Source organism: Chelonoidis abingdonii, chromosome 23, assembly GCF_003597395.2.
Source record: "Chelonoidis abingdonii isolate Lonesome George chromosome 23, CheloAbing_2.0, whole genome shotgun sequence".
Lineage (NCBI taxonomy): Eukaryota > Metazoa > Chordata > Testudines > Testudinidae > Chelonoidis > Chelonoidis abingdonii.
In genome coordinates this window covers 14,992,201-15,011,550 of record NC_133791.1, presented here as the reverse complement: position 1 = coordinate 15,011,550, position 19,350 = coordinate 14,992,201, and the positions used below count along the sequence as shown (strand labels likewise).

Sequence of the window (19,350 nt, the reverse complement as noted above, 5' to 3'; positions counted from 1 at the left end):
CAGGAAAGACTGAACTAGTGGTTCTGGTTCTCAATCTGAGACTGTTCTGAACTTGTAGTCACGGAAAAAAAACATCTCTGGGTTTTGAAGGACTGACACGTACCAGAGCCAGGGTGGGAGATGAGATGACCTGTGATAAGCTTTTTAGCATGCATGTATGTTCCTGTTTTGTTTTCATATGTTTTCTCTGCAATGCTTTCACCTTCAGAATAAATGTGATTGCTTATGAAGAACTGTGTGGTAACTTATAACTGTGAGCTATTATGCTATTCATAGCCTCTGGAGAGAAAGCAAAGCGCAGAAACTGGCTTATTTAGGCACTCTGTCTTGCTGGCAATTGTGTACAGGCAGGCAACTGTGCAGCGTGGAAAAATCCTGGTCAGGAGAGAGACACACTTGAGTCTCTACCAAGAGAGATAACAGCTGGGAGCCTGTTCTCACTTTCAGGTGACACTGTAAATAAGAAGCAAGTAGCATTATTTCCTGTAAATGTAAACAAACTTGTTTGTCTCAATGATTGGCTGAACAAGAAGTAGGACTGAGTGGACTTGTAGTCTCTAAAGTTTTACATTGTTTTGTTATCGAGTGCAGCTATTTAAAAAAATTCTACATTTTTCATGATAAAGAGATTGCTTTACAGTACTTGTATGAGATACATTGAAAAACACTTTCTTTTATCTTTTTTACAGTGCAAATATTTGTAATAAAAATAACACTATAAAGTGAGCACTGAACACTTTGTATTCTGTGCTGCAACTGAAAACAACACATTTGAAAATGTAGAAAAACATCCCAAAATATTTATTATACATTTAAATTCGTATTCTATTATTGTTTAACAGCGTGATTAAAACTGCAATTAATCTCAACTATTCTTTTTAATCTCGCGATTAATTGCAATTATTTTTTTAAATTGTTTGACAGCCCTAATTTAAATTTTAAAAACCCAAACTGTTTCCGAAAGTCACCAAATGAAATAAAAATTTCAAATGGAAACTCAATGAAAATTTTTCATTTTGGTTTGCTCTGAAATTTCCCATTGGAAAAGCAACATCTTCCTGCAAAATAATTGATGAAGCTCTATTTTTGGGTAGAATTTTTTTTGATCAAATATTATTTCAAGCAGCATTAGCTGGAAGGGTGTATGGCTGCTACTTATGGGGTAATCATGAAAATATGATGTGGGCATCCTACTTCAATGAGCAAGATTTTACCTTAAATACATTTAATAGGATTTTCTATGAAATCAAGCAGGGAGGGATTTTAACAGTCAGAAGTGCCTTCTCCTTCGGCTAAACGCACATCAGGTATAATAGGGTCAGAAACATCCTGTTAACTAGTTTTAAGTTCTTCAGCACAGCAGGATTTTGTGCTTTAACCATAACTAAAGCTAAAAGACAATGTCACATGCCCTTGGGCAAATCTTTACTTCAAACCAGGCCTTTATTATTGCCTTTTGGGTACTGTGTTTTTACTAGAAATCCACTCTGCTGGCTTACATTCCTGTTTCACGCAGTTATATGACATTCCGGTGTTTGGCTATGTCTCCCTTTACCTCTCGGCCCTGAACAGCTCATCTACAATAGATACTGAACTAGCGTAGCTGTAAGATGAACACAAGAGATCAGCTTGTACTCATAGCAAAAAATGGCAGGACTTGGGCAGAAGTTTAATTTCAAGTTTGTCAGCTGTGGATGAAGACGACGACTTGGCAGGAAGGCTGGTTTTACTGAGCTGTTTCTTTCAGTGCCAATCCATCCCATGTGTCTGTTTGGCTCCTTTTTCTTTTCTCTTGTTTGTTCTGGCCTTAGGCTCTTCTGCTTCCCCATCTCCTTTGGATTTATGTTCTGAATCTTATTCCTTCACAACCTGTTGCTTCATCCACTACCCTCCTCCCCTTCATTTTGTGTCTGCATTTCTGTTTCTTTCCCTCTCCACCTCCCATTTTATTTCCCTCTTTTCCCTTGACTTTTACTCCAGGGGCGTCCAGCAGGAGCTGACAATCACTCAACATAATTGTGCCTTGGCTCCTACAAAGCACTTTCCTGGAGGAGACAACATCCATCTGACTCTGACTAATACCCTGCAACCCCAGCCAGTTCAATGCCACTGCCTCAGTGCCATGAGGAAGCAGGAATCATTGTGCGAGAACTTTTTGCTTGGGTGCCCAATAGAAATGGGGGCTAGTTGAGGAGAATGCAGGCTAACAGGACCTGTGCCCAATTTAATTCCTCTTGGCAAAAGGTGGCTGCCTCTAGAATAAGCCAGTTCTTTACTTCCCCCCTCCCCTCCATGGCTAGTTTTACAGATAATGGTTTTAGAATGAAGCCTGGTGAATTTCCGGGCTTGTGTCAGTTTGGGATTAGTAAGAAAGTAAGACCCAGTGTCTTCACTGGAATGACTTCAGATTTATACCAACATAGCTCACAGCAGAATTTGGCCCTTGCTGCAGATAGGTGCTATGCAATCTTTCCTCACCCCACTCTGCTGATGCCTCTTACCTCTTGACGGCTATTTCAGCTGTCTCTCTTTTCTCTTCCTTTCTCCCCCTTCTCATCCTCTGCTTTCACTGCCCCACTGTCGAGATCGGCCAAGTGGACAAATTACACCAATTTGCACTTCTGACTTGGATTAGATCTGAATCCAGGTCTCTGGCAGTGAAAAGCTAGATTTGTTATTACCCTGTGTGTCACCAGCTTCCTGGATTAAATGGGTGTGCGACAAAAAATAGATGCCATGGCATGTCCCATGTTAAACTTTCCCTGCAATTATCAGAGGGGTAGCCATGTTAGTCTGGAGCTGGAAGAAGTGACAAAGAGTCTCTTATAGGCTAACAGTCTTTGTCGCGTTTTCCCTGCAATGATTTTGTTTGTTGCCCTTCAATACTGGACTCTGCCTGTAAGCCCTGTTTGTAAGTATAACCCACATGCTTCCTGGGTGTGGTATTTTGTCCCATCTAGTGGCACCGAGACCACTTAGAAAGAGAGAAAGCAATTAATGAGTCTGTTCTACAGCTTTAGCTAACAGCCAGCTGGCTTTTGCCTCATGCGGTGGAGGGTCATGCACTAAGCTCCAGAGGTCCTCGGTTTGATCACGACGACCGGGTCTGTCAGTCTTACACAAGGAATGTGTATAAGCATTTCAAAGGGCCGGTACCATCTCTTTTGCTATCAGAGCTCTCGATTAGACTGATTGGTGCCTGATCTCTTCTGCGTTTAGCAAAGGTTTGGGTTAAATTAAACCAACATTTGCAGGCAGCCTCTCATCAACCCACATTCTCCTCCATTCCATGCATGGAAGAGTGAGATATATGCTGGTCTCCCTCGTGCCTCAATTTTGCATTTTTCAGCTTGTTATTCATTTTCTTCCCCGTGGACAAATACCACCTGTTGTTTGACTAGCATGCTGTAAAACAACAGACCCCTGGAGCTTCCAAGATATCAGTCCCTTCCAGCTGTAATAACTGGAGCCATTTTTTGCCCCCTCAGCCAATTACCTGCTGTCGACTGAGCAATATCTGTGCCAGATGTTTGCCCACTTCAGCTGATCGATTCAGGCACACTCCCCAAGGGTTGTCAATGACACTGGCAACAGTAAGAAGTGAAGCTGGCCATGTCAGGGCTGTCACTATGCCTGAGAGGTACAAAGCAAACAGGAAATCAAAGTTACAAATCTGGGCAGCTCTGGGACAATTTCAAAAGTCAGATGGTTTGCTAGAGTCAAAACACTGCATCTTTGTCACTGTCAACTTTTCTTTCCCAAGATTGATTTAAGGCACGTTTTGCAAAATTAAAAAGCAGACAGACTCTGTTAAATGTCATGTACACAGGAAGATGCAATGCATTCAGGTGTAATGCATGGATGTAATGTGCTCAAGCGAAACAGGTGAAACCTAAGGCATTCAGATGTAAATTGGCCAGGTACAACACGGGGAATACAGTGGAGGAGGTTAGAATGCATTGTCATCTGCATAGGAATGTTGGATACGATGTGTCCAGGTATAGTGCATGGACGATGCATGCACATGCCGAACACAGGGAATACAGTGTATTCAGGTATAATGCAAAGATACAGTGTGCACAAGCAGCACATGTTCACTCAATGCTTTGTAATGTTGGGACAGATGTAGTGGAAGCAGGCAGGCATCCCATATGGATGCAGTTTGCACATGTGGAAGCTGTGGATGAAGCATGCAATGCAATGCAATGCAATATGGATAGTCTTTTGTGCAAGTTGTATCCAAAACTCCTTACAGACTAAAATTGTGTAGATAAGAGTTACAATAATAAATAGCAGAGGGAAAGAAACACCAAGACACACAGGTAAGGGAGGAAAGATATTTTCAGCTGAGATTTGAAATGCCCTGACAAACTGATGAGGTGGAATGACCCAGGAAGGCTGTTCCACATGACAGGAGCTGCTAAAGAGCAGGCTCTCACGCTGACCCTGGGGAGATTGTTTGAAAGAAAGGTGGGTTGCTCTGGAATACTATGCCTTCAATCTTGCTTATGGATGGGCTTCACTTTGCCACAGGGAGTACTTCCTTTGAACTCAACGGGACAACTACAAAGCGTAAAATGAAGTAGGTGCGTAAATCTTTGCAGGACTAGGGTCAATCCATGTAAGTTTGCAAGTGGCACTGCTTCTTGGATAATCAACAAATGAATAGGAAAAATTCACCTATTTGGGGGAAGGCCTCCGAACAAACACAAATGCTGAAACCAGCAAATTCAGCACCCAAGCAGCCTCGGTATAACTCAGATTCTTACCTGATAATACAGTGAACTTCAGGGCTTCCTGAGCCATCATGTTCACAAAACCATTTAGCAGTGAATCCAGAGCGTTGCCCAACTCCATCAGGTACTTGGATTCCCAGGCCAGACAATACTGCTCACTGGACTGCAACATGCTGCTCCATGGAGCTGTGAAACTGCCTAAGAAATGATGGTAACACAAAGAATTCAGTTTCACAGGAGGAAAAACAAGTATTACTGGTCACAGGAGTCAAACAAGGAGCCAGTAAAGGAGCGAGTGATAATGTCAACCTGCAGAATACTTTAATCTGCTCAGTTATTCATGGATCATATTTTGAAATGCTATTAATGATAGACACGTCTTCATAAGTCTTTCATTTCAACTGGATTTCTGTTGGTAAAAGATGGATTGACAGCACTGGAGACTGAAAGCTTGTGTTTGTCAAAAGAACAGATCGAGCTACCCCAAGCTGCTCTGCCAATGAGTCTTAACCCAGTATGGAGGGACCACCTCCAGGTTCAGTCTCCCTGGCCCATTCATGCCTTGACTGCTGTGAAATCTGCCCAAAAGGGATCAATTAGTGCTAACTGTGATGGGAGTTAAGGACCTTCCTCCCCTCACCAAAGATCAGACTAAATCCTATAGTTCATACTGTGTCCTCATTTAGGCCAAATTTGGATTGACCTCACAGGACATGCAGCCCGAAGTAGTTGAAGGAACATAGCAGGATTTTGTCCATAGTGTTTTCAAATGCGTTTGTTAGTCACTTCTGATGAGAAGGTGATGAGTGGAGACAGTTTCCATGAGACTCTGATGAGAACAGAGGGTGCTCACTATCTTGCAAGAGGTGTTAAGGATCTTGTCAGATCCCTTCCTATGCTCCTAATCATTTTTGCTGCAATTCTGGGGCTCTTTTCCTTTTCACAAAAGGACTTAAATCTGCCACTTCACTGTCAATGTCCTAAGTGCTATGCTATGGTATATTACCCTCCTGGTACTCGGGTTTTGCAGGCTTAGACTGAATTAATGGATCTGTCTGAAAGTGAGAATGAAGACCATTTAGAGACCCAGACCATGTGTTTACTACCCCTTTTTCTTTGGCTTAGTTTTTTTTAGACACAAATCAAGAGCAGTAGCAATTTCTGTCAGCACAATATTTTTTGCTGCCAGCTGAGTGGAAAAGTGTGGGCTAAGTGGTCAGGAGGGGACGCCACCAACTCTAATACATGCCAGCTAAATTGTAAAGAGGAATAGTATAATTTAGCCTCCTAAAATTCTAAGGTCACCTACTTCTTGTTTCCTTACTGAACAATACACAGCACACTGAGGCAGCCACAGAATAAGTACAGCATTAGCAGAAGCCATGCAAGCTTCCACCACAATATCCTACCAAAGTGCCTCAATCTTGACTAAAAGGGACCATACTTAGATGTGACGGAGGTACAGTAGAACCTCAGAGTTATGAACTGACCAGTCAACCACACACGTCATTTGGACCTGGAAGTATGCAATCAGGTAGCAGCAGAGTGTTAAATGTAAACTGTTAAAAAATAAAAGGAAAGTTTTAAAAAAAATTGACAAGGGAAGGAAACTGTTTCTGTGCTGGTTTCATTTAAATTAAGATGGTTAAAAGCAACATTCTTCTTCTGCATAGTAAAGTTTCACAGCTGTTTTAAGTCAATGTTAAGTTGTAAACTTTTGAAAGAACAACCACAGAGTTACGAACATTTCAGAGGTGTTCGTAACTCTGAGATTCTACTGTAATTCAGTCTTAATGGCCCATTCATTCCTGGCTTCTCTGCCGAAACAGCCCTCAAAGGGCAAATAGTGTAAACTGAAATTGTTCTGTCATGTGGACAACAGTGACTTGGAAAGAGACCACCAGTTCATTTCATACAGACCACCCAAAAGCTGTTAGATGGAGGGAGACTGAGTAGTTTAAATCCAATCGCTATATAAAGTGTACGATGAGGTAGTTTTTATACCATAAACCAACAAATTCCTGTGATTGACCATGACTGAAAGCTGGTACAATACGTGCCATCTGGCTCTGCTACACTCCTATAGCATATGTATTTTACTGAGCATGACTGGCATGCTGCTTTACTGTCACACAATCGGAAACAATGTAGTCTGGCCTCTTGTACATGAGGAGGGGGACAGAAAGCTGGACTGAGGAAGGATGGCTCACTGGTAAGGAAGATTCAGGAGATCATGGTTCACTACTCTGCTCTGTCACAGACTTCCTGAGTGATCTTGGATGCATCTCTTAGGGTCGGTATTTGAAAGTATTTGGATGCCCAAAGATGCAGTTAGGTGCCTAGGTGCTTTTGAAAATCGCACTGGGCACTTCTCTGCATTTTTAGGCATCTAAACACCTTAAAAAATCTGGCCCTTAGTCTCTCTGTGCCTCAGATGTCCAGTGGGGACAATAGCACTTCCCTATCTCACGGAGGGTTGTGAGGATAAATATGTTAAAGGACAGTGAGGCTCTCAGGCCTGGTCTACACTTAAAGCTTACATTGACATAGCTATAAAACGCCTCAGGGTACGAAGAATCCATACCGCTGAGTGCTGTAGCTATGCTGACCCTCCTCGCAGTGTAGACATGGCTAGGTTGGTGGATCGCTTGGGGAGGCGGAGAAACAGAAAAACCCCCTTCATTGCTGTAGTCTGAGTCTACACTTTGGCACTGTAGCCACGCAGCTGTCGCCTCTGTAGCGTGAAGAGAGTCCCAGACACTACGATGATGGGGATCATATAAATACTTAAGATAGACAGATAAAACTATTAAAGGAGGCAACTGAAGGGTTGTTTTAGTTCTGCTGTTTTAAACAGTGTATCATGTTTCTAGTTACGGAAACTTCCTCCTCAATTCAGATCCTCTGTAACTCTCATTTTAAGGGCAAAGTGAGACCGAGAATGATTAAATAACTACCGAAAGGCACACAGTGACTTCGTAACAGCCCCCTGATAATGCTCCAGTCTCAGAAAATTTGGGAACTTTTGTGTGTTATCAATAACAGAATAACATGATGGGAAAGCAGAGGTTTTAAAATGCAAGATTCTAATGGGAGAACGGATGTAACAAGAAATGGCTGACAGAAAATGTCTTTATAGTATTAATGATATAGAATATTTATTATTATATGCCTCAATAGAATGTACTGGCAGCCATTCAATAGGATCTCTGAACATATTAACAGCAGGTGGTTGACATATTTCATATCATAAGTTACAACTGTGACTGTATTTGAAATTACAATATAATATTACAACTTTTCAGAGGTTGCAGGCTATTAGCTCACCCCTTAAGCACTGTATGTAATATTGTTTACTTGACTGAGCCTTCTTGCCAATAAACCTCTTTAGCTGGTAGAGCCTGGGAGAGAAAAAGAAACTGCATTCTATTAATTGCCTGTGGATAAATACGAGGCACAAAAAAAGCTTCAATAATTGGCAAAAGCACTTTGTGCCAGGTACTAGACATCATCCCGCAAGTCAGATCATCTCTAGCAAACACACACGCAGGATATATTAATAGAAACACTTCCCTTTTTTCTATAACCATCTCTACTCGCAGTTTGCTGTGTTTTACCCTCTCTCTTTTCTGCATGAGGCTACAGTCTGCGTTTTAAAGGGAGGTGGGGGAACCCTCAGACTGCTTAAATGTCATCTCTGCCAGTAGGGGCACATGAGAACAGCTGGAAAGACATGGTAGCCCAGATAAACTACATGCACTCTGATTTATAAGTATAAAGGCTGATGGTCCTAGGAACAGAGTTGAGGTAACCCTCCCCCCCATATTAAACACTGCTCCCCTTTCAGAATATTCAACACTTGATGGAGAAACCCTTTTAACTGGTAACTAAACTCTGTTCTACTGCAGTTGAGGGGAGGAGAGCAGGGGAAGTTCTATTTGATAAAAGCAGCAAAGAATCCTGTGGTACCTTATAGACTAACAGACGTTTTGGAGCATGAGCTTTTGTGGGTGAATACCCACTTCGTCAGATGCATGCATTTACCCACGAAAGCTCATGCTCCAAAACATCTGTTAGTCTATAAGGTGCCACAGGATTCTTTGCTGCTTTTACAGATCCAGACTAACACGGCCACCCCTCTGATACTCTGTTTGACAGTTCATTGCTGGTGTGCACTACCATTAATAGAAGGCTTCAGGTTCCAAAGAACGTCAGTTGGTATGTTAGTTTTTGTGATGTGAATACCTCTCCAGAGAAACTGGACTTAGGTCTCCAGAGTCACTGCACATTGTGCCAAACACATAACTTACATCAGGTTACCCAACAGCCACCACGACTTTCAGTTACTATCAACATTGGATGAACTTGACATGATGACCAGAGATGAGACTGCACAATTTCTATTCCAAACCTCCAGCACCATCCAATGCTCCCTTTTACATTTTGAACCTATTCACACTAGCCTAAGCAGATGGGGATTAAAAGTTCCAACACATCAGCCTGGTCCTGCTATATTTCATGATTCATATATAAACAATACTTCCCATCTTTGACGTTACAAATACGGCTTTACAAAATGCTGTCCAGGATTTCTTGTCTTGCTCTTACCGTATTTCCCAGTACACAACCAGCCAGTGATGGCTATGGTGATATGAAGTTGTTTCCCTTCAGTTAAAGGGAGGAATTCGAACTCTTCGATGGCTCCCACTCGCTTCTTCATCTTGTAGCCTGAAGGTATTGAAATCACAGAGTAATGGGAAGGGCTGCCAACGGCAGAATTTAATAACAAATCCTTAGCGCTTTGCTTGGGTGATCGGATGGGACGGCAGCAGGAGGCATTATCTGCTATAATTAATAACTGTCCTCTATTAAACCATAGTTCTTAAAGCTAAAACTGAAAAGGTTCCATTTACTGTAGTAGCTACAATCTCAAAGGTAACTTGTCAGGTGAGGGTGTCTTGTCTACAGTGTCTAACCCAGTTGGCATTAACCTAGGGGAAAATGCTGCATTGTCACTAGGATGTGGCATAATTAATAGATTCATAGATTCTAGGGCTAGAAAGGACCTCGAGAGGTCATTGAGTCCAGTCCCCTGCCCTCATGGCAGGACCAAACACTGTCTAGACCATCCCTGATAGATGGTCTATATATCTAACTCAGGCTCGAGAAGAGGGCCAGCGCAGGGCTATGAAGATCAGGGGCTGCTGAAGAACCAGAGGTTGAGTTCTGCTTCTGTACAAGTAGACTGTTTAGTCCACAATTCCCTTTGCAGACCTCACACTCTCAAGCTCAGCCATTAGTACGTGACTTTGCATACACTATTCCGTGGCTTGGTGGTTTAGAATCTAAATCTGTTATCTTACCGGTAAGGCCAGCTCCCGCTGCTCCAAAGAGCGATGCCATGACAGCGATTCCTGCTGTTGACCCTAAAGCTGCTGCCCCAGCACTTCCAATGATAGTTGCAGCTCCAGCAGCAACAAGAGGGGCAGCAAGACCCCCAGTCAAACCTAGAGGTGCAGCAAGTGAGAATTTCGTGCATGATCGTGGTGGAAGACAAACAGATTTTCATGTCTTTGTGCTGTATCAGCAGAGGGGATAACCTCCTATTGTGAGAACAGCTAACAAGCACCATGGAGTGAGCTAACTCACCACATCTCATGGAAGAACCTGAACCAGAAACTAGAAGGGATCACCTTCCCCTCAGAAATCCAGTCAGAAATCTTCCCCACACTGCTCCATCAACAAACCCAACTCTGATTTTCAGAGACCCTCCCCACTCGCTGAGTTTCCAGCCTGGATTGTCTTCTCATTATCATCAGTATAAATGAGGATTAACTCCATGGAAGTCAAAGGAGAAACATCAGCATAAGAGAATGTAAATTCCAGCCATCTCTTATTAGAAAATCCTGGGCCAATCCCAGATTATTCTGATTTTGGAGAGTCTAGAGAAGATTATGTGTCTGATTCTCTCTAACACCAGGGTACATGAGGAGAAATAAGTTTAAAGAGCCAGATCCTCAGCAGGTATGAATCTGTGTAGCTCCATTCAACCCAAGGGAGCTACATCGATTTACATCAGCTGAGGAACTGGCCATATGTTTGTATACATCTGAATCACCAAACAATTCTGCCTAATAGATCAGTTGAGCGATCGAGCTCAAATTTGTCCTGGAAAATCACCTTCTGAAGGCTGAAAAGTATATTTACTCCCATCTTCTGCATCTTGCAAATCAACAGTAACTCCACAGAAGTCATTGAAGTCACAATACCTTACTTCTGGCCTGCAGCGGCAGCTCCAGGCACCAGTGGTCCAAGCGCGTGCCTGGGGCGGCAAGCCGCAGGGGAGGCCTTGCCGGTCCCTGCGAGGGCGGCAGTCAGGCAGCCTTTGCCAGCATGCCTGTGGGAGATCCGCCGGTCCTGTGGATTCAGCGACAATTCGGTGGCGGCTACGCCAGATCCACGGGACCGGCGGACCTCCTGCAGGCAAGCTGTCAAATCTGCAGGACCTGGGACCTCCCGCAGGTGCAACGCCGAAGGCAGCTCCCTGTCGTGCGTGGGGCAGCAAAAAAGCTAGAGCCGCCCCTGCTGGCTTGAGAAGAAATATTAGGTTTGACTGCCCCTAACCCCATAGGTTTCGTTTTTGCAAAGCCCATAAGAATCTTCCTGGCTTTTGGAGTTTTCCTTGTATCTGATTTGAACTATTACCTGGAACGTGACAATATTACAAGCAATGAACGTGTTAAAATTAGAACAAGGGCGAAGATGGAAGCACAGCTGCTGTTGCTCAATGAATCATTTCACAACTCCCACTCTGCTCTTGCCACCATCTGTGTAACCCAGTCAGGTCCCAGAAACTGCAGGGCAGCCTCACCTATCACTGTTCCGCCCCCTACTGTTGCCAAGCCAATCATCAAGTATCTTCTCAATTTCCGCTTCCTTTCTTTCTTTCTTCTTGATGCTTCTGCAGTTCTGGATGGGAATAAAAATCATGAGCGCTGACGTGAAAGCCCGACGGGTAACACCACAACACCCAGATCTGTTTATGCTCTCCTGATTCACAGCATAGAATTCCACTACTGGGAACAGTAAACACGGTCATGCAGGTGTGCATTACGGCAACACACTTAAGTTTTATGACCACAGAAATAAAGCCACTGATTTAAACTGAAACAAGGTAACTGACGACAAACACCAACACAGTGACTTACCTGGAAAATCCATCCTAATACAAGAATGCAGCTTGTACAATGAAAAAAGCAAGCATTTTAACATCCATATATTGCTAATATGCATGTAACAGTGATCAATAAGCTCTCTTGACGTTTGCAGAATATGGAACACCTTTTTTTATAGTACTGTGCAGATGATGCCATTCAAAAAAGTCTCACTGAACAAAGTCGGGCCCTACAGATGAAACATGAGGGTGGATGGCTTAGGGATTGCTATTACGGGCTAATGAGCCTTTCACTTCTAGATCACAAGTCTGCATCCAGCCCACTTTGGGCTGATTATCATTTGCCAGCTGTTGAGCAGCCTCTGTGAAATGAGTAGGGTGGTGCAGATCCAGTTCTCAGGAGACAAGTGCCTGTACCAAAGATTGTACTACCTGGCACCCTTGTTGGCTGTCTCTGCAGAGACACCAAGGACTGAACTGTTCTCATCCCTAGAGAGTACCCCTCCAGCTCAGGACTTGAAGGACATTTCCATGTTCAAGTGATGCACATTCTGTGCATAAACAGTCTTGAGGGCTCTGAATCCTTCACTATTCAGAAGCACTCATTGCACTCCGAAGGGTATGTCTACATGGTAAAAAACCAAACAAACCCCTCGTCAGGGAGTCTCAGATCTCAGATCTACAAACTCGGGCTTGCACCAAGGTGCTAAAAACAGCGGTACAGATGGTCAGGCTCAGACTCTGAAGCCCAGGAAGGGGGGAGGGTTTCAGAGGCCAAGCTCCACCCTGAGCCCGAATGTCTACACCACTATTTTCAATGCTATCTTACGAGCCCTGCAAGCCTAAGTCTGTAAACCCCAACTGTGTGCCTCACCGACATGGGGTAGGTTTTGCCTTAAGTGTACCGTATGGATCTGATGCTGATCCCACTGCAGCCAATAGTAAATCTCCCCTTAATGTCAATGGCACTGACTTGGACTATTACTTTTGGACTAGGCCTGTTAGATGCCAAGTAGAAACAAATTAGGATTCCGGCGAATGTCATGGCTCAGTGAATGAAGTTTTAAAGGTTACGTCTGGTGGTGGGGCTGGAATCGGACTTAGCACCCCCCACCTCCACTCCCCCCACCCAAAAAACCCCCAGCAAGCTCCACATTTGTAGTTTCATTTCCCTCTCTTCCTAGATACTGGCTGTAAGTCAATCCTATATAACAGTTTTTACGAAAGCGACACTTAAAAGAAAAAAGTGCTACTTGCCTGCTAGGCCCTTAGAGCAACAAATCAAATCAAAGCAGAAAACTAGAGTCACTGCAGCTGGGAAGTAAGCTGGGGAATTGCCTTCCCAAGGTTGTTTTGTGGCAGCTGGAGATTCCCCACTGGCTAACAGACACTAAGGTGCTGGATTCCCGTAATAGGAGGGACAGAAAACAATACTGAAGAACAAATGACTGTGGAAAACAAATTGTTTCCTTTCTCTGTGCTGCGGCAGGGTTATTAGTGGAGGGCTTAGCTTTCTATTCTTAGATCTGTTAAACACAATCAAAATTCAGGCAGAGAGTGACCCCACCATACCTTACTGGAGACAGAGCTTCCAAACTATTTCAGGCAACCATACCAGTGTAGCTAAGTAGGACCTAGGTTGAGTCAGCCAGTACCCATTGGCTCCTATTTAATCGGGCCCACTCTAACCAGCAATGGATCACAGGCTGCTCTGAAGTTTGGCCTTGCCAGTTACAGGTTGGATGGCATGCAGTTCCTTAGCTGGTGTAAATCAATGGACTGCCTTGAGTTTAATGGAGATACACAAATTTATACCTGCTGAGGATCTGATGTTCAAGAGAATCAGTAGGAAGGCAGGCAGTGGCAGCACACGGGTGCCCAGCTCAGCTTTAACAAAGGAAGCAAGAACCTAAAGTTCCAGTGCTGGGATCAGTGTTTGGGAATCACAGTGCTACGGCACCCTCCTAGACACTGCCCCTTCCACATAACTTCAGACACCAGCAGTAGGTCTCAGATTTTATGGCTGGAGGAAAGGTATTTGCTCTGTTTATTCACAAATTGCTACAAAAATCCACTGATGTTACCTTGTTGATCAAACTCAAGCTGCAGAGGATCCTTCCTCATTTCTTAGCCCACAACGCTCCCTAATTGCCTGTGTGGCTTCACAAACAACTCTCTCCTTCCAGCTGGAGCCTTGCCATCTCATGTCCGATCCTGAAGCAAAACACTTAGGCACCCAAATCCATCAAATCAGCTTTTATTTAAACTGGGCTCTCAAGGAGAATACTCAGGATCAGTTGCTGAACTCAATTGTCTCAGAGCAAATCCACTGACATTTACGGTATTACTCTGGATTTGCACCCATGTAAGCTGAGATATGAATATGTGCCAGAGACCTTAAGGTACATGTGGCCAGACTGCAAAATGGAGGCTCCTGCTAGAGAATGAAGAGTCGCTTTGTGATTCTACTGGTAAATGCATGCGCTGCTCTTGCCACTGCCTTGTGGAAAGCTCATACAGTAGCAATTCATGGCTATGGGATATTACCGGAACAAACAGCTTAATAAAGATTCTGAAAAGATGAAACACACCTGAATGAGTACAGCATTGGCAATACATTAGTTAAGAGGAAAACAGCCAGAGCTTTCAATCCTCATGTGATAGGGCACAGCCAGCAGCTATATTGCCCTGGCCTGTTAGCTCACCAGATCTTCTCAAAATAGGCACTTATTATACAGCCTTTCATCTGAAGATCTCAGCATGCTTTGCAAACATTAGTTAAGCGAGAGTTAGTTGGGGTATATCTTATTATACCCATTTTACAGGGGAGGAAACTGAAGCACAGACTAGCCTCAAGGTCACAGGGAGTAGGATTGGGAGCAGAACTCAAGAGTTCTGACCCCTAGTCCTCCAATCTAACCACTAGGCTACATCAGGGAAAGTCAGATCTTATTAGTATTTGGATAGCAGGCCTCCAAAGAAAACCCAGGCACCAGCATTGATGATCATCATAGGGTTAAGGGTACTGTGCTGCTGGAGGGGCTGTATTTCAGATGAGATGGAAAACTTATTTCCTTAAAGTATGAAACTGAGAATTGGGAAATCTGGATTTGATACCTGACTCTGCCAAAGATTTCCTAGATGACCTTGGTCAACCCACCTACCCTCACTTTGCTTCAGAGGGGCACTGTGAAATGAAGTCACTGATGTTAAAGGGGGCTGAGATCCTCACATGGACAGCACTAGTTAAGTTATCCTTAGCTGTCCTATTGCAAACTGTTGCACAGCACTGCCATGTTCTACCTTAGAGGTGGCTGCATTTCACCAGTAGGTTAAGTGGATGTTTGTCTACGCAGTTTGTAAAGTGCTTTGAGAGCCTTCTGGATGAGAGGCACTAGAAGTGTAATTTATTATTATAACTACCAGCTGTGCTAAGGAGATGATTTCCTGCAGTGGTGCAGGACTACGTAATTGCTATGCATAGCACAGGTTTTCATTTTTGCCTTCCTCCAAATCAAAGACTCTTATGATGGATATACCTGGCCCTATGTAGCAGCCCATTTCCCAGCATTTCAAAAAGAAAACTCTGCATAAGGTTTCCTATATGTACTTCAAGGGCAGTAAAACAGGATAGCACCAGTTTAACTTCACATCATAAGGTGCAAGGTCTGATAGTCTTGATAACCAAGCTGCAGCATGAGCCAAGGTTGCATGATCTCCATAAACATTTTTAGTTTGCATCAGAAGAACAGAGTGAAAAATGAATACATCTGAAATCCAGCACTGTTTAACTTTTTTCTTTCCTTTTAAAAACAATTCTGTCCTAACGGCTCCTCTATACCTAGAGTTAAACCAGTTTATCTAAAGATGTGAATTAAAACTGATTTAGTTAGACAGGTGCAAGCCACTGTGGACATTCTTATTTCAGTTTAAAAATGGCTTCTCCTGGTTTAGCTTAAGTTGGTTTGGAACAGGTTTAAGCCAAATTGAAATAAGAGCGTCAAGACAATAGCATGCACCAATTTGAATTTAAATTTGTGTGTAGACACGACCTTAAAGTCATTTCAACATGGCTCTCCTTGTACAACACTGTGAACTTATTATGGATTGGCTTATACTATCTCTTAAGTAGCGACAAAGAGTCCTGTGGCACCTTATAGACTAACAGAAGTATTAGAGCATAAGCTTTCATGGGTGAATACGCACTTCGTCAGATGCATGTGGTGGAAATTTCCAGAGGCAGGTATAAATGTGCAGGCAAGAATCAGTCTAGAATCAGTCTTGCCTAAACATTTATACTTGCCTCTGGAAATTTCCACCACATGTGTCTGACGAAGTGGGTATTCACCCACGAAAGCTCATGCTCCAATACTTCTGTTAATCTACAAGGTGCCACAGGACACTTTCTGGCTTTTTACAGATCCAAACTAACACGGCTACCCCTCTGATACTACATCTTAAGTATTCATAGCTAGGGGAAAAAATGTATAAATTCAACTGGGACAAACACAGCAGAAAATCAAAAGGCTAAGGGTGGGATTTTCAAAAGTGAAGGATGGGATTTTCAAACGTACCTACGTTACTTAAATGCACAAGTTCCACTGAAACTCAATGAGACTTACGCTCCTAAAACACTTAAGCATCGTGAAAGCTCACTTACACCAATTTGTAGTACAGCTATATGGTGGGCATACATATACTTTCTCTAGCCATAAAGTCAGAATAAAAAGACAGCAACTGAACTCTGATCTAGGCACACAACTTCTGTTTGACTTGACACTGGGTTTCCACATAGGTCCAAGTATGTGCTGCTCCGATTACTTATTCAAGTAATTCACAAACATGTCCATATTGTGGACCACTTCTGAACACAGGAACCTACTTGTGGACATCACTCTTGCCTAATCTTAAACTCTGCAGTAACTGGAGCGCTTGGCCACATGAAAAAGTAAAAAGATGGCATGATTTAAAAGAATCTTGCTTTATGTGGTGGACGTGCCTTCTTGGTTACATGCCTTCCTTCTGCACCTGAGCTGTTCATTTCCAGTTGTGGGCACAGGGCTTTACATTTATTAGGACCAAATCTGTTCCTGTTACCTCCTCTCATTACACTGACCTAATTTCTCCAGGTCACATGGTGATCTGGTTGTGTCGTATTTTTTTTGCGTGGTTTACTTCTGGTCAAACTGTGCTATCTGTAAACTGGATCACAGCTGACGCTATACCAAATTCCCTCTCCTACTCCTCTTGAAAAGCTCCAACTAACATGAAGCAGCCATAAAAGGTGCAGAGGGGTGCTTTATTTTACAAGATTAATGATCACTGAAGTTGTTGGAATGCCCTGAAGATTTCTAGTCTGGTCTGAAAGAAGCAGAAAACATCACTGCTTGAAGAGTGACAAATTCTTCATTACTGAGATGAAAGAAGCTCTGCAGGCCACCTGCAAATGCTCTGCAAACTACCAGTGGGCCACAGACCACAGTCTGAGTTCCACTATACTTACTTCAAACACACCAGGGTCAGATTCTGGTCTCATTTACACCAGTTCAAAATCAACAGTAATACCACTGAAGACAATGGAATTATGCTGGAATTACATTGGTGGTAACGGAGATTAGAAATTGCTTCTACATTCCAAAAATTCCTTCAAAAACATACAGGAATCTTTTGCTATGATCATTCAACCTGGTGTATATTTGGGGGGAAAATACCAGGTGACATCCTCACCTGATGTAAACTGGCATGGAATTCAATGGAGCCACATCAATTTATATCAACTGAAGATTTGGCTTATTTCTTTTAGATGATACCTGGTGTGACTTTCAAATAAAATAAATCAAGTCTCTGAAAGTACAAAGACTCAACTTTGTCAAAGTTTACTGAAGACAAAAGCATGACCATGCCCTGGAGGAACAAGGAAATAAAATAAGCTAACATGGGAGAATATGAAAGAAAATCAAATCAGCAAGTTGAGATGTTGCTTTGAACAGAACAGGGTAAGTACCGTAATAAAAGTCAAACTTAACTAAAGAAGGGGAAGGGCTTATCTACACAGCGCTTTAGACCAGAGGGCTATAAATTTCAGTCCACACTAGCATGTTGCACAATAACTGGCCGGTGTGGGCCTAAAAGCTTCCTAGTGGGCATCAGGGTAGTAACTGACCTGGATTGATCTAGATTAATGTGCAGTAGGGAACTTTTAATGTGTGTCAGCAGGGTTCACATGGGCCAATTAGTGTGTAACATGCTAGTGTGGACTAAAATTTATACCCCTCTGGTGCCAACTAAAGCACCATGTAGGCAAGCCCAAGCGTCAAACTATATTTCCCAACAATAATGTGTAATTCAGTAACTTTTGAATTACAGATCACTTGATAAGAATGCTGTGACAGAGATGGCAATTTCCTAAAATATCTATAAAAACCTCCTTGAATTAAGTTCAGTATCTTTGGAGTCCATTGTTTAAATGCAAAGATTATGTATTATTGTGGGCCTGGATGATCAAAGGACTATATTGAATAATGTGGCAGTCTCAAATGGGGAGGTGAATGCAAATCCCTTCCCTTGGTCACCCAAAAACCAGCTTTTTGAAGCTATGCCCTGAGGAGGGAACCATCGTCTGCCGATTACCTGGTCCCAAAGCTTGGCCATCTATGGCCCAAGAAACAGGCTGGTCTGCGCAGTTCTGAGCTGAGCTATTATGAACTTGTTACCAAAGAAAAAAAACTTGGTGGGATTGAAGGACCGACTCCTGCCAGAGCTCCGCCGGAGTTGGCAATGGGGAGTGATTTCTGGTAAGCTTATTAGCACTGTTTTAAAGATGTTTTCTCTGTAATCTTTTCATCTTAACAATAAATGTGCTTGCTGAGAAAGAGATGTGTGGTAACTCATAACTGCTAGCAATTATGCTGTTCGTAGCCTTGGTACAGTATGCAAAGCACAGACGCTGGCCAGGTTAGGCACTCTGGCTTTATTGGAATAATACGGTGTAGGCAAAGAACTGTGCAGCCAGGAAAAATCCCAGTCAGGAGGGAGGGAAATGTAGGTCTCCGCCCAAGAGAGGTCACAGCTGAGGAGTCAGGAGAGTAGAGAAGGTGCCCTAGGTGGAACACAAGTGGGAAATACAGGTACAGTTGCCTTGAATTGTGACATAGGTTATTATGAAAATACAGTCATTATTGCCCTGTACAGTATGCATTTAAGCTGCAATATAGTAAGGGGATCATAAACCTGTCATGAAACATAAGGAATCAATATCAGTTTTGTTAGTCTGTGTCAATCGGTTCACACCACCGCCCTTGTTTGTCAGTCTTTGAGGAAATACTGAATGGTAAACAGGAGCATATGAACTGCCAAACTGGTCCACTGACCTATTTCTGACAGTGGCCGATACCAGCTTCTTCAGATGAAGTCATATGTACAGAGGACAATTATAGAATG

The 19,350-nt window shown here is 43.0% G+C and overlaps 1 protein-coding gene across 3 annotated transcripts in view; it reads right to left on the bottom strand.

Moving 5' to 3' along the window:
- The window catches only part of TMCO4 (transmembrane and coiled-coil domains 4), an 84,499-nt gene that overhangs the window by 40,122 nt on the left and 25,027 nt on the right, over positions 1-19,350 (bottom strand). For all 3 annotated transcript variants that reach the window (XM_032779542.2, XM_032779543.2, XM_032779544.2), the window contains exons 6-10: positions 11,608-11,705; positions 10,100-10,243; positions 9,345-9,464; positions 4,770-4,934; positions 3,497-3,633 (exon numbers count right to left, since the gene is read on the bottom strand). In XM_032779542.2, the coding sequence (XP_032635433.1) occupies positions 3,497-3,633; positions 4,770-4,934; positions 9,345-9,464; positions 10,100-10,243; positions 11,608-11,705 (664 nt within the window). The remainder of the gene's footprint in view (positions 1-3,496; positions 3,634-4,769; positions 4,935-9,344; positions 9,465-10,099; positions 10,244-11,607; positions 11,706-19,350) is intronic.